Source organism: Carassius gibelio, chromosome A18, assembly GCF_023724105.1.
Source record: "Carassius gibelio isolate Cgi1373 ecotype wild population from Czech Republic chromosome A18, carGib1.2-hapl.c, whole genome shotgun sequence".
NCBI classification, from domain to species: Eukaryota; Metazoa; Chordata; class Actinopteri; order Cypriniformes; family Cyprinidae; genus Carassius; species Carassius gibelio.
This window is the reverse complement of record NC_068388.1, coordinates 24,929,894-24,954,489: the sequence shown is the minus strand read 5'-3', so window position 1 is coordinate 24,954,489 and position 24,596 is coordinate 24,929,894. Positions and strand designations below refer to the sequence as shown.

Here is a 24,596-nt window from a genome sequence, read left to right as displayed (position 1 = left end):
TCTGAGTTCAATCCCCCTGCATGGAGAACTTGCCTCTAATTACAAAGACGTGTAAAACAAAATCTGACATCTAAAATACAGAGTGAACAAATTAAAAACAATGAGTCTGAGTTATTGAATGACTAGAAATGTAGTGTGGTGTAACCATCAATTAAGAAGTAAGTAACATGTTTATTAATAATGTTAGAGTGCATTCTATTCATTATATATATATATATATATATATATATATATATATATATATATATATATATATATATATATATATATATATATATATATATATATATATATATATATATATATATATATTTTTTTTTTTTTTTTAGAAAAAACTATGAGGGGCCGTACAAGCCATAATTCCTTCTGGCACTCTCACACACATACATTCTCCATTCACATACATATATTCTTGCTTTCACACACATGCATTCTCCTTCTACATATATATTTCTTTTTTATACACCTTTTTTGGTATCCATTACTTCCTGTTTAAGCATATATGTATGCATGTAAATATTAAAACAGAAGATCTATAAGTCATTTCATGTTCTGTATTTTGAAACATTTACAATTCTTTCTTAATTTTACGTCACAAACTAAAACAACTAAAACTTAAACCAAAATAAAAATTAATAAAAAAAAACTCATATTATCATATAATCATATTAACCCCCCCCCCCCCCCCCCAAAAAAAAACAAAAAACTAATAAGAGATAATAAGAGATAAACGCACAAATAAATAACATCAAACTAAAACTAAAAGTGAGGAATATAAAGATAAAGAGTAATTCAAGCTGAAATGAATGTTGTAGTGTTTTCTCTCTCAGCTCTGCGTGGATCCTGACTCTGTTTAGGCCCTCGGCTCTGATCTTTCATCCATTGCACGTTCTCTCTCTCACCCCTTCCAGCCATGTACCATCAGCTTCAGATCCTTTTGCTCCGCTTCATTCTTTCCCCTCACATTGTTCTGGAGAAAACCCACGAGTCTTATCCCAGCAAACACCTCTCCAGGAGCTCCTCAAACCCCACCGCCTGCTCTTCCTCTCTCATCGCTCTGGTTTCTGCTGAGAGATTATTGATTCGCTATTGATGGAGGTTTTCTTTTTCGGCTCAGCCATATGTTCTTGTTCCAAGACTGATGGAGCTGCAAGAGGAACCCTGAAAGTTTCTGTGTAGTGCAGCCATTTCCACAGATGCTTTAGTCTTCTGCACAGTGTGAAAGCCATCTCTTCGATGGAAAAAACTCACGTTATATAAGTGCTTGAAATCCATCTATTTCAGCTGTCAGATTTAAGAGCATCTGTCTCTTTCAACACTCAATTAGCCATAGTGGCTGTTCAGATGAAACACTGAAATCAGCACAGCAGTTGAGCATATCAGTCCAGTCAATTGGTTGTGTGTTAAACAAATGTATTGTTTGCATCTTGCATACTTTCGGTGATCCTGTCAGAATGGACCTAAGACCTATATTTTGGTCTAGTGGAGAAAGGCTCTGCTGTATGTGATAAGGCTGAGAAATAATGTTGTAGCAGGAAACACTGTGGGCGTCAGATGACTTTTCACTCAGTAGATAAACTTATAAATAACAAACACATCCTCTCTCTCTCTCTCTCTCTCTCTCTCTCTATAATTATATAATTAAATGGAGTGAAATCAATAAATATGAAAATGCCATGTCATCATGATCTGTTTGAGATTCACTAGCAATAAGCTTAATAAAAAAAAATATATATATATATATGTATATATATATATATATATATATATATGTATATAGATGCCATGTCATCGGTTAAAATGTAATAACACTTTTCACACACACACACACACACACACACACACAGACAATTTCCTTTTTTTAATTCTCTAAATTGCATTTTTTCACTCAGAAAATGTTTGTAAACTTCACAAATAATTACAAAAATTGACAAGAAACACTCAATTAATGGACTCCTTTTTTTAAAATGACTCTTGTGCAGATAGTGGACGATACATTTCAATGCTCATCTATACTAACAGACTGAAGGAAGTGAGGTCACGGCTGCTCTGTGACTCTTCTGGAATAACTGTGGTTGCTTCCAGGCTTGCTGTGTGATTCATTTGTAGAAAGCCTGTTTTCTAGTCTGTTTTCTAGACTCCACAGCATGTAAAATGTCTGGAGGACTGCAGAAGAAACTTCCCCAAGTTTTCGATGTGGGAGGGTTAGACTTGGGATTTGATCTAGGACTGTTGTGTAAGTCTAACACATGATAGGCCCATCTGATGACTGATCCTGCAAAGCTCTGATAGTACGGTATACAGCTCAATAAAAGATCAAAATTAAAGGAACTAGCTCAGGACCCACTAAGGACCAGCTCAAACCACCTGCCATGCTTCAAAACATAACCTTACCAGAATATGCAGTTTTTTTTTTTCAACAGGGTAATTGTAAATGCATGTTAATTTCAAGTGTAAGAAAGCATTTTTCATGTCTGTGCAAATGACTCCGTAATCATCCCAGATATTACAGCATTTCCTCTCACCATGCAGAATGTGTTTGGCTGTCGGCGGTGGGCTTCTCTCTCTTGCCAACTTCAATTTGCACAAACAAACAGCGCTAACAATTCAGCACTCTACATTTCAATGCATTTCTTAATAGTGCAAGATGTCCTCACAGTGCAACATTCTGTGCTCTTTCTGTGCATTGAAATTCACCGACATAGTTTTAAAAAGAAAGTGGTGCGTGTTATGAAAAGCGAACATTGACATTGAAAATATTTATTTAGGATGTAATGTTTTGGATTGTTATATGAATGTCACTGTTATTCAGCTGTATTCATTATTCATTTCTCATGACCAAATATGGTAATGAATTGGGAATTGGATACACCCCTATTTTGCTGGTCATTTATATTTGTTTTGAAACAATGAGAAGAGAAAGGAAGCCCGGTGTGTTCTTATGAGCTGTAATGCATCCATGTATACAAACCCATATTGACTGTATAAATATGTACATCCTGACATCATTAGACAGTATGTTTTCATATAAATACACACCTGTGAAAGCCAGTGGATCTGTGTATACAGCAGGCCTGTCCTCACTGGGGAAGTTTAGGATTGTTTGATGAACGTCACTTTCTGGGGACCTCCACGTTTAAAAACATTGTTACAAATTCCAACCAAATTAGGTCAATCATTTTAATTTATTCATATTAATATGTGTATGTATTTTTAAGAAAAACTTCTTATTTTCAAAAATAAATAGGCTTGAAATGATAAAACAGTTGATACACTAAAGATTTTTTTTTTTTTTTGCATTTGTTTGTATCTAGATGCCACTTGATTTTAACTTTTGTTATCTTATTATTATAATCATTTTTTTTTTTTTCATATGGCTGTGGCCACATTTTATAAAAGGTTTTAGGCACTTCATATTGTGTTAAAATCATTGTAATGCACAGCCTTAAGTGGCTTATTTCTTTATTATGCATGTATTTTACTGTATGCATGCATGTCATTTTAAGAATTATATTAAATGCTTATTTGAGTTTCACAGGCAACATATCTGGTATTATACAGACAGACAAGACATTGCGCTGTTTTATACTCTAAGCCTTCTGACATTTGAAGCATTGCATATTGTTCTTATTGTTTTCATTAAACTCTTTTATTTGTCGTTAAACAACTTTCATGGAGCATGAAGACAGATGATGAGGAATATGCCTTAGTGAGCGTCAGGTAAACTCAGTGGTATCATAAATTGATTTGTGCTCCCAGTCAGCTGTGCCCAGATGTATCTTCCTCACAGGAACTTTACAAAAAAAGCATAAGTGGAACATTAAGAGAAATGTAAGTAACTTGAATGTGCCCCAGTTTCTGTAGATAATTAATTTCTCGTCGTCTTTGAATAATGCATATGCACCGGGGGCAGAAGGAGCTCTGTCTGGTAACATATGGCTGTAACAAAGCATATTGTTTAAGAAGATCATTAGAACCGCACCATTCAGAGCCAAACCAAAAACTTCTCTCAGCATCTGCAACTGTCTGTTTGTCCAGGAACCATTACACATCGATACACACAAAACAAAACAAAAAAGTGTTTCGAGCCAGAATCAAGTGTATATTTTCTACATTCACATTTTTCTCAAAGATTTCACATTTATATCAAACTGAAATATATGTTTTATATATTGGATAAACAATTACCTTATAGTGCATATAGAACCCAAAATCCCAAAAGACATTGTGTTTGATGATATGGAAAGACTGATACACTTTAAAGCCACTTTTCTGATTACTCACTTATTTACTTGATGTCTTTACTTTCAATGATTCTATAAATTATCATCATCGGCATCTTCATCCTTTTCCCTAATTTAACCACACACTGCTTCGTGCATTTGACATTGCTTTAATTTAGGAATTGATCCCCTTGTACAAAAACAAAACAAACAAAATAACAACAGTAGTCACTTATATGTTGCTTTGTATATTTTATTTATGTAAATAGCCTGCATATAATATTATTCTATGAAAATGACTTGCCATTGGTGAGTTCCTTTTAAAATGTGTCTTTAAAATACTGCACCGTTGTCTCTGCTGTGAATGAAGCTCTCCTCTCACCTTAAACTATAATTTATTTGTACAATTTTTGTAGAAAGCATTTGTGTTTTTGAAGTCTGCATGCCTTAGAAAATACCCTGTTTAGAAAGTGTATAGAACTCGCCTTAGGGTTCATGCTTTGAAACACAGCTCTTCGGACCGCTAGGAAATGCGACTGACAGTCTCACGCGAGTGGCCTCAAACTTGCACACAAATCAAATGTGATAGAAATGAAATACGAGTCCAGGAGTGTGGACCGGCCAAGATTGAACTTCAGAGACAATGCATGTGCAATATTTCCATTCGTTGCCATTGTTTTAGTGTACTGCAGGTTTTCATACCATGTGTCTGCCACTGCAGCGGTTGTGCTTTAATCTGACATTTTCCAGCGGCCATCTTGCATCAAATTCAAACACATGCACTTCAACATAAGGGGGAAATTGATAATTATAATGCATAATTATAATGCAGATAAAACATACAATAGAGTAGCTTAAAGAAACCAACCTCGCAGGCCTTCGCCGTGGCTAAACACGCAAGCGTTGTGTTTTTGCATTGGGATTCTATTAAAGCTGATTTGCTATGGTTAGATTAAGGGGTTTGACCTCTGAGTCATTCATTGTGGACAGTATATGGCTACTATTTCGTCCTTGAGGTACAGGGAGTTGATTGATACCATGAAATTCTATTGAAAATAGAGTATGTGTAGGTGTCAATGATGTATAAATATACAGATTCTCATCTGTTTGTGCGTCTAACCTTGATCTATGCATCAGATCGGCTCTCTAGAGCAATCCGAGGTCGTATTGCATGGGTATTGCAAGGATATCTCTCCATGCAAGGGGAAAGAAGCTTGTCAGTCTCTACAAAGTCCCTCAAGGATTCTCCTCCAAGCGGTTGGCAGATCCGTTGTTGGCCTCCGCTGGCTTCTCGCCGTCCTTCTCCCGCTCGTCCCGTGTGGTTTGGGTGGAGAAGGGGTCTGTGTGCTGCCTGAGGTCGGGGCTGAGGAGTGGCAGGTGAGGGAGGAGTGGACTCTCTTTTAATCGAGCGGACAGTTCTTTAGCGCTATAGGTTGGGGTGTTGGTCTCGTATATGTCGTGGAAGCTGTTGTAGTCGACTTCGTAGAAGCCCTTTTCCAGAGAAAGCACCGGGGTGAAGCGGTAGCCCCACAGCACTTCCGAATCCAAGTAGGAGCTGCGTGCTTGGCACGTCATGCCTGGATACGTGGAGAACAATATGGGCACAGACGCATACACATGCAGGTGCATACAAAAACACAAGGACACGTGCACATGGTTATTTACACACACACACACACACACACACACACAGAGAGAAATGAATGTGGGGAGAGAGGGAGAGAAAGAAATAATTTATGAGACAGGCTCTCAGTGTTTACAGTGCTTTACAGGTCAGATGATATTGAAATCACAAGCTTTTGTGGTAAGATATGGGCTGTATCAGTTTGTGAGCTGCAGTTCACAGTGCTGAATTACTGTTTGCCCTCCATTTTAGATATATAATATATGCAGTAATTTGATACAAAGCATTGTTTTTATTTTCTTCTCAGTCACTATAATACGAATGTAACTCTATTTTCTTCTATCTACAATGAGTTACTCATTAAACTACATTCAAATTTGAAAGAATAAAATACATTTAATTTAATGGCTGGTTCCAGAATATCTGTTATGAATATACATTTTATATTAAATTAAAATAAAATATATATTTTGTAATTTTAATTTTAATAAATAATTTATTTGTAATTTGTAATATGTCAACAAATTATAAATTTTCCACATGAGTGCTGTATCTGCTTACAGTTTTCAGACACTTCACCAATTGTACATCACATCTCCAAAAGGGAGATTAATTTGTTTGTAAGGCTGAACGTTTTACATTTCCTTTTCTGAGTGGTTTTGGGCATGTGAGCTGGAAGCCAAAGTGATTACAATGATAAAACAGCATATTTCATTTTCTATTTGTTGCAGTGTGTAACTATGTGCATCTTGAGTTACAGCTATTTAAACAGCATAGTTGCCCCATGACTTCAGGATGACATGTAGACCTGAATTAATGTGCTGTGTGCCTGCCCATTCCATATCGATTATGCCTATTTTTCATACACAGGATGCATAAAAAAAAAATAAAAAAAAACTCTCAAGATGATCATTATCTTTTCATGTGAGCAAATTATACACATGCTCTAAAACAGCTAGAGGGCAAAAGGAAATTTCAAAATTTGTATGCAAGTCGCGTCTACTTTGGTACAGCGATTTGTGTTTTGCCTTAAATGGGATCATGGGAATTCAAATCGTGCAGTAATCTTAGTGTAGACTTAGCATTATGGAAAAGTCCATGTTAATCACTACATTTATGTTTGAGTAAAACATTAAGAACAAAACGGGACTAAAACCTCATGCTTATAGGTATAATAGTCAGTGATGCCATATATTAAAGGTAAAACTGTAATTTCAGATTATAGAGAATTAAACCATGCCAGCATTTAAAGCCAACGGCGTCACAATCTACGTTAGTGCTTCTCAACAGGTGCGTCAAGACCCAAATATGTGCAGCTGGTCAGTAAATGCTAATTATAAAAGGCAATCTGCAATTCATAATATAATTATGCACTGGTAGCTAAATAAAAGATGGTTTTAAAAGGTTGGAGACCCTTAACAGACTATTAACTGTTGATGTCAATATCAAGCATATTTTAACACTCTATGCTGTTTGCGGTGCAAATTCATCTGTAAATTTATAGAAACCAGAGCAATTAGGCAGATGTTGATTTAGAGACAGATTGTGTGGCATGCATGTATCAGGAAATACCATGAATAAAAGTATGCTAGATAAACAAATTTACAAACCGGATTACAATTAAATCATTTAATGAGGTTAAAGAGGGTTTGTGTCAGCGATAGTGTTTTGTGCAGTTAATTAGTGGACAATATTATATTATATTATATTATTTAAAAGTATTTAATATTTAATAATGTATTTAAAGCACAGTCCGTAAGCAGTCTGTTAGTTTTGCCTCCGTGGCCATCTCTGTTTGAAACCCGCAATTGCAGTTATTTGTGGAATTATTTTCTTTACATGGGTTGTGCATCGGTGCAGCTCTTCAGCGCGGATGAATCTAATGATTTGAGGAGCATGTGTACCGGTCATTCACCGCATCGTTGTACATGTTGTACATATTCACTGTACTTTGGAATTACATATACAACGCTTTGGAAGTATCACCCAAATAAGAAATTTCACCGTAAAATGTCATCTGAACACATAAGTAACATGTCTACCACATTTGTTCTAACCAACCGAGATAAAAAAGAGAAGCATTAGGCTACAGTAAATCATGGTAACAATGGTGATTAAATTGAATGATTACTTAGTTCATATCACATCAAACGATACAATTTTTTTATATTGTTATGCTTTGTTCTCAAAATGTTAAAGGTACCACCATCATCATTGCGTGAATACATATGTTTATTAGCGTTACCTGTAGTTCTGTTTCAAGGGAACTTCGAACTGCGTCCTCTATGGGCCGCTATGGGGAACACCTCATCGTGACCCGTGTCTGAAGCATACTTGTTGTTGGCCGGTGATAACCTCTGACTTCACTACCGGCATGACTATAAACAGGCACCGGGAGAACAAGTCATGCTCTTCTTTGTCTTCACTGACTGTTTTGTCTGAAGCGTGCATCTGAAAGAACTGAAAAGAGCGATCTTTCTCTGTATATCATGGCGACTACTAGCAAGTATTCAGACAATGTTTACATTCGTGTCTGCATTCGTTGACACACGTGATCTTTGCGTCATTATTTGGGGGAAGAGCACGCACGCAATGTATTGAGGAGGCAATCTACTGCACTGTGAGCGTTTTTTCATTGAAAAAAGCCCCGCTCTCGTTTGTTTCTCTTTCTGAGGAAAAAAAGGCAGCCACCTGCTTCCCGCAGTTCAGGACCCACCGCTGCTGAGGCACGGAAGAGAATGAGCTCGTGAGAACACAGGTGGATCTGTCTGAATGGTTTGAACTTTCCCTTTCGCGCTCGTAATGGCGGCAAACGAGAGAGAACCTCGCGAGGATGATGTTATATCTTTAACACTTTCTGATACTGAGGTTAGTACTCTGCTGGGTTTTTACCCAGGAAAAGCAGGAGATATTTGAGGATGGTGAAGAAGCTGAGGCTGAGCCTTCTCAATTCTCCTGCCGTGCGTATGAAGAGCTGTTGGAAGCTATGGACCGCGCCACAGCAAAGTTGGACTTTCCATGAAAGTGCGCTTGCAAGGTGACGCTGTGAGACCCCAAAAAAACATATCAGATTGATCTGCTAAGAGACCTGAATAGAGGCGAGGGCTTTTCTCCTGTTCAGGTGGCCGAGCTGCGCCTCACCACAGATCTCTCTCCGTGCTACCAAGCAGGCCACCTTCGCCATGGCCAGGATTATGGCGGCCAAGATGGTACCGGAGAGACATCTGTGGATGAACCTGGCAGACTTCTGGAAGAAAGAAAAGGCTTTCTTCTCGATGCTCAGGTTTTGCCTTCTGAACTTTTCTGTATTTCCGTTGAGACCGTGATCGAGAAGTTCAGGTAGACCAATGCGCGATCTGCTGCTTTCAGACTCTTCGTTACACAAAGGTCCAGGTCTGAGTCTGAACAACATATAATTGAAGATCAAAGACAGGCAAAGAAGGCTTGTGTCGCGACTCATGCTCCTCCCCCACATGCGGGCAGGGGTAAGAGGAATTGTGGGTCACGAGGAGGTAAGCAGAACTTAAGGGATGTGATCCAGATGAGGTAGCACTCTCGTCCGAATCAGAGCAATACCGAGAGATCTACTCGTTCCACCAGCTCTCCACCTGATCGAGGTTAGGTGGAAACCTCTCGCATAACAGTCTCCTATGCTGGACCTATAATGTTTTTGGCTGGTTCTATGTTCATAGCAACCACCTTACTGATGGTCCGGACTAGAAGGAGGCGCTCTTTGAGCGGGGCTCCAGCGCAGGAGGGTGGGTTAGTATGTAACCCTCTCTGTATATATTTATGTGTATTAAATTGCTGGTGGTTATGTGTCTACTAATAAACTCTGTGAGTTTCCTTTGCAGTGCTTAATTAGAGTGTTTACTAAACACTCGTCACCACCAGCCATCCGGCTTCATGTTCCGGTATTAGGTGGCTGAGATCACCGGCTTCTGTGGGAGCCTCCTTGATCAGCAGAACTGGCACAGCACTGCAGAGAATTTAATGGATGTCCAGCTAGGTCACCCTGAAGCGGTCTCCTGGCTGCTTAGTTGTGCTTTCACATCCAGCGGAGGTGGAGGTGGCAGTTACAGAAGTCTTCTTGTATATGCTGCCTCTGGTGATGCTCCCCTCACCCGAGGTTTGTAAAATTTGAGCTTGCCTCTCCCGTGAGATTCAGCGCCTTGGTGATGCTTAGGAACCTTTAGGTACACAAGCTAAGCACTGTGTACTTTCTGAAAACCATATGGTGGTCAGTGAGCAGGTGAATACTTTGCGATCTTTCTAAAATGTAAGTGGTAAGACTCCTTATTCCTTAATTGTGCGCTTTTACTAGCACTAAACCGTTACAGCAGCATCCTCACATGTGATATAAGCTACTAGCTGGGACTGCTTCTTTATGTATATAGATATGATGTAATGACGCAACGACGCACATCGGCAAACTCTTATTTTCCGCAGAAACCTACCAGTACCACTCAAATTAGAAAACATTATTACAAGAATACCATTGTGAATCGGGCCAGAGTAAGGAGTTAGTTTGATACTTGCTCAAAAATTTATTTTGGATATATATATATATATATATATATATATATATATATATATATATATATATATATATATATATATATATATATATATACATATTTTTTTTTTTTTTTTTTTTTTTTTACCAAAAACAGTTATGGACTGGTTTGTTCTGATGGCTCATATTGTACAACCTCCCCACCACTGACCGCATCAGGAACAATAAATATCTGACTGCTCCACAGGGTTGGCGCCAGAGCGCACAATGTGAAGGGGCAATGAAATATATATATAAAAAAAAAAAACACGATCAAACACAAAACTTGTAAATAAAAAATATTGTGTGTGTTTGTATATACACGATTGCATGCGGCTGGAGATTCCGGTGTTTTTTGCTCTGAAAAATAACTAACTGGAAGCTCTGTAGGTTTGCTGTATAGGCTTTTAGCTAAAAATATTTAAATTACAAACACACAATAACATTTTAAACATTTTAAATTAAAACCAGGTTTGACCCAGACTCTGTTGCTATGGGAAGCCAAGCATATGAATAGCCTAATGTAAATTTGTTAACCCATAATAACAAATTGTAACTAATTAATCTAACATTTTCATTTGTGGCATGCTCAAAAAAAAAAACACTAAAATTATAAAAAAAATTCCCAATTTTCAGAAATAATAACAGCAGGCCTAATAATGTTATGATGTACCAAAATGAACTCTATAGGATATTTTAGCTTCCCTCACTTTAAAAAAAAAACTTTAAAATTTAACCGTATCAGAACAGAAAATGAAATATATAAAGAAATATATAATTCTAATGGATAAATATGATTGCATTATATAATAATATAGGCTTAGAAAAAAAAAAAAACAAGCCCCCCAAAAAAATAATTTCAAATGCAATGTATGGTAAAGTTAGGCACAAATCCAAATGTGTCCATATTCACCATGTAGCCTATTTGAAGTGAAACTATTAGTGTATTTATTAGGTAAAATAGGATTTGTAGTTCACGCGCATTCCAGTATCGACTGGAAAAATATCATAGTGAGCAAAAATATGCCACAGTGATTGAGGTGGATGGCGACAAGAGTGAGTTTTTATGAGTGAGTCGCACTAAAGACCTAAAGACTTTTATATTGAAAGAAAAAGTTTTGTAAACAAGCAAGTTATTTTTTAACAACAGACTGTAAGACATGGTTAACAAAAACACTGAGCAGTGCTGTCATTAGAAATCACCTATAACCTATAACCGATGATAGAACAGTACGACAAATATATGGCTTTCCTTGGGGAACATTCAAACAAATGTTTTATTGTGAATATTGGATTGAACTGAAGAACGAATGCTTTATCAGATGCAGCTTATCACACTTGTTCAGTCCATCTCTCTCTCATAATATTTGACTCATACATAATACAGTGAGTTTTTAATACAGTAAAATACAAGAAGCTTTCAATTGAAGAAACTCAACGTTTCCTATGTTACTAGTTCAAAAGTGATGTTTTCGAATTATTAATGGATCTTGAGTGCAGCTTTTAAACTGTCAAACTAAGATTTTAATCCTTTGTGGAAGGAAGTAGTCCTGCACACACTCAGTGTTTGTTTCTTATTTATTTACACACTTGTGCCATCAAACTGTTGTATAAATGCAATATCACACTCGTAGCGGTTCAGTATCGTTCTATATCCGAATGGCTATGATTACTTACAGCTGATTCCCAGGCATTCTGATATATACAGTATATGTGTGTGTGTGTGTGTGTTTGTGTGTGTGTACTGTATAAAGAGTTTGGTTCCAAAATAAAATAAATAAATCCATTTTGATAAATTTAAGTAAAAATGAGTTTTCTTTACCAAGAAAGCGGCAAGATGAAAAGCACTATTTTCTGTTTCAAACCCTCACATAGCATATTTAGGTTATAATAACATTACTAGGGCCGGGACTTTAACGTGTTAATTGAGATTAATTAATTACACAAAAAAATAACGCGTTAACTAAGATTAATTAATTACACAAAAAAAATTCCCGCATTTTTAATAACTTATTTTTGCACCGCGGAACGTTTCTCACTGGATGAGTTTCGGCGGGACCGATTATACTGATGCACCAACTAGCGTTCGCATATCGCCGCAGCACATCGAGCCTCAAGTATCACCTCAACGCAAAACATATAGCAGCTAGCGTGAACTTTACACTTTATGTTGAACTATGTATTATTTTGTTGGTGCAACTGGCAGTTTATGTTGAACTCTTTAATGTTTTGGCCAAGGTTATTGAGAGTTGGAATTAGCATGTTACGGCCTCTGAAGCAACAGAGAGATGTTTTCTAATAGTCAGGGTTTCCAATGTTCTGAATGTAATTGAGAAGGTTCCAGCACCTATAAGCTTCCTGAATTTCTGAAATGTACTATTTCTAAATTGTTTCTAAATATGCTATTGCTACACTTCATGGCAAAAATTGCACTGGTCTGCTAGACTTGGTTGAACAAAAATAAACAATATTTTGTTGCTTAAGCTTATGTATTCAGTCATTATTCAATGGTATACTATAAATCCATGTGAAAAAAAAAATACTTCTCACTGTTCTCAGGTCAAATATTTATATGCAATTAAAATGTGATTAATTTCAATTAATTAATTACAAAGCCTCTAATTAATTAGATTAATTTTTTTAATCAAGTCCCGGCCCTAAACATTACAAATTAAAATCCAAAATTCATAGGTTTTTCAAAGATTTATCATACATTTGTATTTTTTTTTTCTCCTAAAATACAAAAAATTCAAGAAATATTTTTTTTTCACAAAATGCCACAGTAAGTTTATCCATAAATGCCAGCCTCTGAACTTGGTCAATACTAATTATATCATATCATAATCAATACTAATATACAGGCACTGGACTAAAAATACATTCATCAGTCATCGCTTCCAAAATGAATTCAACGGGTCATCTTGTTAATGCTATAAATTAATTACAGCAATAAAATATTTTTTTTATAATGAACATCAAGAAAATGAACTATCACATTAGACCAAAGAAATTCCAAAATGACATTTCCCTTACATTCAACTTCCAAAAGTGCATTAATCTTTGACAAGTGCTATTTGCTGTATTAACAAAAACATAAATGGCATTAATGAAAACACTAACAATGACAAGCTATGCAATATAGCATTCATAATCAAATGTGATTTATCTAATGAACGTGATATAGAGCAGCTTGTCAGTGATCTACGGCTCTGTGTATTAAATGCCACTCCATCTAAAAGCCTGTGATGGAGATTTACCGGTGCTATTAATCACAGAACAGGCTTTACTGATGAGAGCCCTTGTTTGTTGATCACAAAGTAGAGGAGTAAAACTAAGATGCAGAGTGTATTAAAAGTGCCGCCATTACTGTCTAGAGTGCGTGGAATGATACACTGTGGATATATCACATTCTGCAAAAAAGGGAGGCTGGCGTTTGTTGCGGCTTGGAAAAAAAGGGAGAAAAAAATTACCTAATAAAATGCCACGAAACTCATTAGAAAAGAACTTAATCTGGAAGTTCTGGATCAGGACATTGACCCAAAACACAGTTCAGTCAAGTACTTTATCAGGGCAAAGAAATGTAAAGTCATAGATTGCCCAAATCAATCTCCAGATTTAAATCCGAGGAGACTAAAGACAGAAACTCCCCAATACAAGCAACAGTTGAATTGGCTGCATTAAAGGCTGGAGAAAAGCATTTCAAAGCATAAGACCAAGAGTCTGGTGATGTCTATGGATTGCAAACTCACTGCTCTGATTACATGCAAGGGATCTGCAACTAAATATTAGCTTTTAATCTTTTACAACTGCCTAAAATTCAACTGTTTCAATATTTATGCTCACATCAAATAGTGGAATGAAATCTAAAAGTGCTGTCCTTTTCATTTAGTAAAACATGTATGTGTCGAAAGACCTAATAATAAAACGTGACGTGTCACATATTCATCTTTTAATCATATTAGCATAGCAGAGAAATCAATTATAATCCATAGCAGAGAAATCAATTATGTCTTTACTGTTCCAATACTTGTGAAAGGCACTGTATATATAAAGACTACGAGTAAATTTTTGCTTACTTGAACTTGGTACAGTGTTGGTTCACTACTTGATGTAAAATCTGGGTCCTGAAACAAAACCAACTGAAAACCACTGATCTACATTGTAGCACTGATTGAAACTGAAATGAACTCAATGCTCTGAAAGTCTCTTTGACTCCCTCTGCTTTTGTGTTACATGTTTTAGAGCAGAAGAGTGTGTAGGTTTGAGTATGGCATATTTCTCTCTCTCTCTGTTTGTGTGTGTGTGTGTGTTTGTGAGCACGTTTGATTTATAGACAAAGACATGGAGAGGGTATGTTTATCTCAATAATCTAGCAATGGCCGGTTTCATGCACAGATGCTTTTCAAATCTATAAATAAAGGGCACAGCACCTCAAGGCCAGGGCTTCCTAAGTCTATTTGTGGAGAACAATGGTGACACTGAAATCTGCTGACACGTATGAGTACTATCATTTCTCCTACGATAAGAAGCACCATCATAGGAACTGCTGTGTTCCCATGCAGGAAAACCTTGCACGATTCTATGTTCCTTGTCATTGTAAGTTTTATAATTTAGCTTTAACATACAGTACATCATTATGCATTATATGTGTGTTGAAGTGGGGAAGTCGGGGAAGTGTAGGGAAGTCATGGCCTAGTGGTTAGAGAGCTTGACTGCTAACCCTAATGTTTAGGGTTTGAGTCTTGGGCCGGCAATACTACACGGATGTGCCCTTGATCAAGGCACTGAACCCCCAACTCCTCCCCAGGCACCGCAGCATAAATGGCTGCCCACTGCACCGGGTGTGTATTCACGGTGTGTGTGTGTTCACTGCTGTGTGTGTGCACTTTGGATGGGTTAAATGCAGAGCATGAATTCCAAGTATGGATCACCTTACATGGCTAAATGTCGCATAAGTCTTTGTCTCAATGTGCATAGATAATTATACTTTAAAAGTGCAGTTTTATGAAAAATGAAAAGCCTGGGTAATAAAAAACATCTGTAAATAATAATAATAATCCACTAATTATATTGTTACTGTACAAACACTTGTCTAATAGTTCATGAGTGGCAAAGAGACAAGAACTGAAAATCACTGCCTTCAGAGGATGCCAGAACTTTAAATGAAAATCCAACACTAATAGTCGGTGGTAAAATTTAAACCACTCAAGCACATATCAATAACCTTCAAACTTCCACAGTTCCTCTCTTAATTTAAACTCCACCTCATAAAGTTGGCATTTAAAAATCTATTTTAGTTATAGAAAATTAATTCAAAGCAAGGTGTGGGTTTCAATCTATGGGTTTGAGAGTCATTAATAACAAAATGAATGGAAAGTTAATGGACGCTACCTAAAAACACAGATAAGCTTATCTTAATGCCACCGGACATATTTAGTAGATGCCGCTGGTTATGAGCACTCAATGGGCTGCTGTGTTTCAGTCGTTCATTATGTTGACAAGAAGACAAGCACTCAGGACAGGTTGTCTGTCTCTAATTTGATCCAGATCTTTGATTACTAACACCAATTGATTTTAAAAACTAAAAATATTGATAGACTTTTTGCCCTGTGCTACTAAGGTTTCAGCGTTAATTGTACTACATAATAGCTAGTTTGGAAGTATTACAGATGCATCAGACTTAGTACAGATTCAGGTGACATGCACCAGAGACATGACTTTCTCTCTCTCTCTTTCTTTCTCTCTCTCTCTCTCTCTCTCTCTCTCTTTATATATATCTATATATATATATATATATATTTTTTGTAAAATAGTCAGTTTTTAACTATTTGATTCATTCCAAATAATTATTTTTATAATCAATATTTGGACCCACTTTATATTAAGTGGCCTTAACTACTATGTACTGTAGTTCAATTGTAATAATTAATTTGGTACAATGCACTTATTGTGTACATACATGTTTTTACATTGTACTTATATTTGAAAAATATCTGCATCTGTAATTAATTTCTGTAATTGCATGTATAATTACACGTTGACCCATTCCTTACACCTTAACACACCCTTAAACTTACCCATACCACCAATCTGTTTCCCAACTCAATAGCAGCAAAAAAAAGTTGCAATACAATATGAACACAATTAAGTACATTATATTTATTTTTTGATGTAAGTACATAGTAGTTAAGGCCACTTAATATAAAGTGGGACCCAATATTTTTTTTGCACTGCTTTTTGCAAAGTGGCTTAGTTTCAGAAGCTTGCCTGTGACGCTTTGCAATTATTCCTATTTAGCCAGCTCACCTGTTTTTAGAAAAGAGTGCATCAAATATATCATGTTCTGCAGTGACATGAACCTTTCACTAGGGGAAAGCTGTTTTTTGTGATCATATCATGACTCAACTCTACCTCTCATTACATCTTGATGATCCGATGGTAGCTGCTCGCATCTCAGCTTGTCTAACAGAGATTTTTTACTGGATGAAGGACATGAAGGACATCACCTTAAATTCAACCTTGCCAAGACAGAACTGCTTGTGATTCCAGCAAACCCATTGTTTCATCACAATTTCACCATCAAGTTAGGCACATCAACAAACTCCTTCAAAAAAGCTAGAAGCCTTGGAGTTATGATTGATGATCAGCTGACTTTCTCAGACCACATTGCTAAAACTGGCAGCAAGATTAATTTTGAATGAGCTGAAAAGAATACACGTCACACCTCTGTTTATCAATTTGCACTGGCTTCCAATAGCTGCTCGCATAAAATTCAAGGCATTGATGTTTGCCTACAAAACTACCACTGGCTCTGCACCCATTTACCTAAATTCATTACTTCAGACTTATGTGCCCTCTAGAAGCTTGTGTTCTGCAAGTGAATGTCGCTTGATTGTGCCGTCCCGAAGAAGCACAAAATCACTTTCACAGACTTTAACATTAACCGTTCCCTCCTGGTGGAATGACCTTCCCAACTCAATCCCAGCAGTCCTTAGCCATCTTCAAGTATTGGCTTAAAACACATCTCTTCCATCTTTATTTGACCCTCTGACTTTAACACTCACTATTCTAATTCTACCCTTAAAAAAATTAAAGGTGCTGTAGGGAACTTTTGTAAAAAAAATATTTTTTACAAATTTATTAAACCTGTCATTATGTCCTGACAGTAGAATATGAGACAGATAATCTGTGAAAAAATCAGAGTTGCGGTCCGTAACTTTTTTTGTGTTCAAAATGTAGAAAAATTAACATAATAAGCGAGTAGACCATGAATCCATTTTCCAAACCGTGTTTTTAGCTTGTCCTGAATCACTAGGGTACACCTATAATAAGTGTTTATATTCGGACTATTTTAGATTGCTTCGGGGGTACCGCGGCGGAGTAACCCAGTACCTTTGTGATTCTTCATAGACATAAACAGAGAGAAGTAGCTCCAGCTAAGATGTTCTTCCGCAAGACGCAAGCAGTTTTGTTTATTAACCGCTAGAGCCTCAAAAGTTACTGACTGCAGCTTTAAATCTGACTACCTTTCTAATCGTTATGTATTATATTTATTTTTTTATTATACAACTTTGTATATAGTAAAAGACCTCTAAAACTAGCTCTCTCTATTATTTTTCTATTCTATATGTTTTCTTGTTATTTATTATATTATTTAAAAGCCCTTAAAAGCAACATGTACTGCATTAAGCTAACTGAGACTTGTTGAAAACCCCTTATGTTGCAAAAGTTAAATGATGCAAATTATATTAGACTAACAATCATTAGACTCCCATCGGGTTCATGCAAATTGCAAGCAGTACTCAAGAGAATCACTGTAGATCTTCTGACCCTCGGTACTGGAAAAATAATAGACTAGACCAAAGCGGCTATCCATCATCTCTGACACATTCCAGGGCTAAATTAAAACATTGCTGTGTTCTACAAATCATACATCAGGTTGTTTGTGACCTTATTGGACTCACCAGGTCATTAGCGCTCTACTGCACATCAAAAGGAAGCCATCATCCCTCATTAGCAAGTGGGAGTAGACTTCGATCTGAGAGAGGCCAGCGAGCCTATTTGTAGGTTTATCCTGGACTGTGGCACCCTAATCTATACCTGGTAATCTGTCAAAGTCATCATTTACACAGACTTCTGTAGATCTGTTGCATCATAGCCCTTAGCTATTGACATGTGCTTAAGTACGCACATCTATACAGTGGAAAGTGGAAAACATTTCAAAGTGATAGGAAGGTTGAGGAGACTGCTGCTATGTCATATGGCATAAGCCATATTGTCTAGGGCCCAGAGCAAGGTTAGTGTAAAATTAAATTCTCTCCATTAGGTCCTTGGATATTTCAGTCAATATCAAATTAATGTTTATGTTACAAAAACTTCCAAACATGCACATTTTTGCCTTATGAATGCATTACAATTTCATCATACGATGCTTTTCACCTTTTCTTTGTTGATACCTAATTTGTATTCACTGCGAAATAAGCACAAAACACGATGCCTTCACGGGGAAGCATGTATAATGAATTGGGTTTAGATTAGCAGTGCAAGTTCTCTTTGGACAAACGCCCAATACATAATTTGAATAGCAAACATTCACCTAAAATATCTGATAAACCATGGGAAATGTTTCAGCCTGGGAATGAATCTACAATCAGTGTAGACACATTAGACAATCGAGGCCTCTTCATTCCCTAAACAGCCCTTAGAATAAGGAGATCTACTCAGATCAATATTGCACACAGTTTTCTGCAAGGTCAACCAAACAGTAGCCGAGAATAGGATATCTAGATAATCCATTCACTTTCATATATTCAGTTTGCAATTTTGCTGCTGAAGACCATGTATCAAAATCGTAGCGGTTAAATTTGTACAGACCATGCTTAAATGTAATCGCAATTGATTATGTTAAGCGGAATATGACTAATTTTTAAGGTAACAGATTTTAAATTAGATGCAGACTGAAAAAAACTATACACGGACTGCCACAGTAACTCCAAATCAACAGCATTATTAATAATCAGTTTGAATGCCACAATACCTTGGGCTCTCTGTTTTGTTTTGGATTGTATATTAGTCCAAACGTCTTAAACTATAATACCGCAACTGTGGTCTCAAAGATATTTCAAAACTGCCTTACTGTCATTGAGTATCAATGACCTGAGAACTGGAACAATGTTAATTAAAATGGAAAAATTATTATTTTTTTTTTGCTCCAATAAGCTTTCCAAAGGACCCCCTCCAGCAGAGTGGAACATAACCGGAGTACTTTCATCACCTTTCACCTCTTTCCACAACTCCAGCCTGGACAGGTTTGCAAAGACTGCTAGCCGGACAACAAGAGGTTTCTCAAATCCACCCTCACTCACATGCTGGAAATATAGCCTTAGCATCAATACTGAAACATTTATCTTCTTGTCAGTTCTTGAATGCTATTTTGTGCAGTCAGCATGCTTTTTGAAGGGATGACTCAGCATTGTCAGCAAATGATTAATGTGTTGCAGTTTTGTATACATTTAAATGACCGACCTTCTCTTACAGAAAAAAAAAAAAAAAATTCATTGAGGTCAGCTGCTCTACAGAGCTTGGCAGTTAATACATTCAGGTCAACGGTTTGCTTGATGTGAAGGAGAACATACCTGTAGCTTCGACCATGCCCTCCAAGATGACGACAATCTCAAACTCTTCCTTCTCCATCTGTGCCCGGGACATCTCCCAGAAAGGACTCTTCTCATTGATCTCATGGGAGATAATGAGAGGCGATACCAAAAAGAGGCGATCGTCTCCTGTGTCAAAGCCTATGTTGATGTCCGTCTGGTTGAGAGGTATAAATTCACCCTCCTTCGTCTGCTGTGAACGAATGAGTTTAGCACGGATTGACGCTTCCACGATGTGCGAATTCCGCAGGTCACCCACTCTGAACATCAGGCACATCTTGCTGTCCCGCACTGAGATCACGGCCTTGTGGGAGAACATCAGTGTCTCTGCTCGGTTCTTGGGCTGTGAGATCTTTACAAACATGCAGCCCACCATCATGGCGTTTACAATGGAGCCCAAGATGGCCTGCACCAGTAGAAGTATAATCCCTTCTGGGCACTTCTCTGTGATGACACGATAGCCATAGCCAATGGTAGTCTCTGTTTCTATGGAAAAGAGGAACGCAGAGACAAAACTGTTGAGGTTTTCCACACAAGGGGTCCAGCCCTCCTCATCAGCATGTAGAAGATCTCCTCGTATTAATGCAATGAGCCACCACAAAACCCCAAAAAAGAGCCAGTTGACCACGTAGACCAAGGTGAAAATGAAGAAACTGAGACGCCAACGTAGATCAACCAGTGTTGTGAAGAGGTCGCTGAGATAGCGATAGGTCTCTTGAACGTTTCCGTGATGGACATTGCACTTGCCGTCTTTCTGTACGTAGCGCTGGCGGGGTTTCTTAACAGGATCAGAGATGAGGTGGGTGCGATCCGTGGGGATTTGTGCTTCCCTCAGGTGCTTGGGGAGTTTCTTCACCTGCTGCAAGGAGGTAGAGAGATAAGGAACAAATTCATCCTTCGTTTACAAGATCAGTGTGATAAAGAATTCTTTGCAGAGGTCTGTCTCAATTCAAAATACTGATGACGATGATAAAACAGGCTACAATATCAGATACTCTGAACCCATAGACCTATATTAAGCATCAGTGTTTGGGAGATTGCTAGGGAGGTTTCTGGAGGCATAATACTGTACATGCATGATGTGATGCTTCCTACAGGTCCTCTGGTGTTGCAATCATTCAACATATTTTGCAAGGCAGATCAATAGCTCCCATCTGCCTCTTCTATCTCTTCCATTAGATGCTGTAAGCCAGACAATGACAGTGTGGATGGCACAGTTGCCAACATCAAGCATTCGTACTGCATACTGTTCCTTTCTAACAATATAAGTGCACTGATATCTTTTGTAACCGTCTTGAAATTGTTATGGTGTGTCTCTGCACAAACAGAACGTTCAGATTACTGCAACATAACATAACTGATGGGTTTTTCTGTTTTCTATTGCTGCTCTTTTTTCTCTCTCCTCTTGTACTCTCTATCATATGTTCTCTCTATCTTGGCCCTAGTCCATTTTTCTGATTCCATGTTCTACATCAGCTCCATGGGACACTTCCCCTATTACCTTCCTCTTCCACATGGGACACTGGCAAGCCCAGATAAGAATCTTTGCCCCCTCCCAAGTCCATAACACCATGGCCTCCACATGAGACAAGAACACAATGGCATGTTATCTTTCCCTTTGTGGAAGAGTGTGCTTTGTTGTTAATTGAAACGTGGCATCATGGTGGTGGTGGCAGTCAATTATAGGAAGGTCTTGAAGTGCTTATGAGAAACCGAAACACACAGAGACCTCCTGCTGTGTAAACACCTGCGGCCCCCAATTTTCTGTCAGATAAAGCCAAATATTGGCCAAAAAAATAGCAAACAAACATCTACAACTAGAGCCAAATTCCAGCATTTGGTGTGACTCCTACTTTGTAGATCAAGTTAGCTATTATATTCACCAGTCCTCATCATTTAAGTCATAAATGAAATATGCATTTAGCATAAATTAAATAAATGATTTAAATTTAAATAAATTAGACATAACATATTCAGCTTTATAAATATATGTCTTTATATATAGATTATTGCACAACTCCCTGAAATACTTGATTGAGCTTTGGGTAATAACCTATTTTGCATAATGTCCCTAACACTTTATTGGCAGCTAATTTCCTTGAGAATATAAAAAAAAAATATATAAGGCTTCTAATAATAGTTTGATGTTTTATTAAAAATGGTAAATAATTACAATTATTGTCCAAATGTCTTGGTTAATTAATCCATTCACATCATCACCCATTGCTTTTGTTCCTTGTGTTTTGACTGCCCCCATTATGATTTATTTGAAGGCCACTGGATTGAACTGCTATTTAGATGGGTTAATGATTAAAATATATTAAAAACATTAAATAAATCAATTAATTTATCATTTGTAGTCGTATTCTAAATGCTGAAGCTTTGTTTTTCTATTCCTGGTTACAGTATACTCCTTATTACTGAAGTTGAAAGGGATATTGGGGACAACTGACCTCTCTTGGAGTCACTCCTATTTCCATGTCGTGGTCCATGTGGACGCGAGAATCTCCTGCCATCCTCAGCTTCGACTGCAAACCTGAAACGGACAGATAACAGAAAAGAAGAAATTATAACAAACATTTTATGATTTTAAACACGTTTCCAAAAGTAGTACTTTTAATGAGGGGGAAATACTGAGTGATCTTTAATGAATGCTCATTCAGTCAATCTTGGGATTTACCACTTTAAGCCTTGATACATTACCATTATCCCGTTCAGATGGATAAATGTCATTACATGGATTTATTGTGCCCTATCCGAATATTAAATGGGTTGTTTTAGGATTACCACTGTTTACAGATTCACTCGAGCAAACAAGGTGCATTCAAAATCAGGGTTCATCTGACCAGCTAATGTTTCACTCACTTTCTCACCCTCCCAATTAGGTGAGTAAACATATTTATTATGTCAGACACCATGGGGAATTCTGTTCAACCATGGTTGTCTGACTCTCTAATGGACAAACAGAAAAACTAAACCTGACTGCTCAGGTTCTCACATTAAATAAAGTGTCTTTTTACATGTGACATAACATGACTTTGAGATGGAGCAAGCCGCACACACTCAGACACCTTTAGGGGAACATCTTTGATGGTTACTTGAAGGATTAAATCAAAGCTCACAAGGGAAATGCACTTTCTGAGTGTGTGTATTGAGTTGAATTTGTGCCTAAAACAGACTGGCAGCCTCAGCTGTTCCCTGCTCCCTAAAGAATAACTGCATCAGCACCGTCAGGCCATGAAAGCTGCCTCTGCTGTCTCCATCATCCAGTCAAACCTTCCCTCATACACGTAGAAGAAACGCCAACCTGGGTGAGCACCTCTGTGCACTCACTATCTCCATTCAGTCACATTTAGTGTTCACCTGTCAAATCTATCGAGCCAGCCTCTGAGCGGGTAGGGCCTGAACAGAAAGTACTGCTGTAGCGTAGGACAAAAAGAAGCACATTGGCTCTGTTTCAAAACCTACTGAGCTGTCTTGCTGTTTACAACATCCAAACTCAAATGAAATCTCATAAGTAACTGATTTGCAAAGATCTGTTGAGGGCAGCATCTCTGTGTCAGATGACTCATAATTGACTTCAACAGTGTCTGCTGTTAGCATCTCGCTATGCTAGCGATATGATGTTACAAGCCTAAAAAATAGACTCACACAAATATACTAGAGTTGGAAATAGTCAATTTTAAATGAATTCGGTCCCACTTTATATTAGGTGGCCTTAACTACTATGTACTTACATAAAAAAAAATAAGTACAATGTACTTATTGTGTTCATATTGTATTGTAAAACACTTTTGCTGCTATTGAGGTGGGATGGGGGTAAGGTTAGGGAGAGGGTTGGAGGTATGGGTAAGTTTAAGAGTGGGTTAAGGTGTAAAGTATGGGTCAACAGTGTAATTATAAATGTAATTACAGAAATTAAATACAGTTGTAATTACATGTCGTTTTTTTTTTTTTAAATAGAAGTACAATGTAAAAACATGTATGTACACAATAAGTACATTGTACTAAATTATTAATTAAAATGTAAGTACGTAGTAGTTAAGGCCACTTAATATAAAGTGGGTCCATGAATTCTAACTATTTTCTTGAAACCTTTCTGCATTTCAAAAAAGAGTTGCAATAAAGAGTTTTTCAACTCTGGATAAATTAAATAAAATAGAAAACAAATGAAAGATAAAATACAAATTTGACCAATGAAATGTTGATGGTGTCCCAACAGGTTCCTATAGCCACTAGATTTTGGAGGAGGGCTGTAGACTACATCTTACTGTACCTATGTTTTTTTTTTTTTTTTTTTTTTTTTAACGGATCTTAGGTATGGAAAACAGGATTTTGGTTAGTTTAAGTTCAGATGTCATGACATGGTTCATTAAGCAATGATTGAGCTCCAGATCCTGGTCACTCCCACACTGCACCTGTGCAGCTGTTGGTAATGTCATCATCTATGCTAATCGCTTACATAAGGTGCCTAATGACAGTGAAAAACTCCCACAACTCATCTGCAAGTCCTGCTAGGCATGTGCACTCCTGTGTTCTGA

General features: G+C 37.2%; 1 protein-coding gene across 1 annotated transcript in view; it reads right to left on the bottom strand.

Annotated features, from left to right (window-relative positions):
* Positions 1-4,455: 4,455 nt before the first annotated feature.
* Positions 4,456-24,596, bottom strand: part of LOC127933904 (G protein-activated inward rectifier potassium channel 4) — a 29,170-nt gene continuing 9,029 nt past the window's right edge. Inside the window, exons 2-4 of the mRNA XM_052531012.1 lie at positions 22,509-22,591; positions 20,038-20,914; positions 4,456-5,800 (exon numbers count right to left, since the gene is read on the bottom strand). Coding sequence (XP_052386972.1) covers positions 5,460-5,800; positions 20,038-20,914; positions 22,509-22,571 — 1,281 coding nt within the window. The 5' untranslated portion in view covers positions 22,572-22,591 and the 3' untranslated portion in view covers positions 4,456-5,459. The remainder of the gene's footprint in view (positions 5,801-20,037; positions 20,915-22,508; positions 22,592-24,596) is intronic.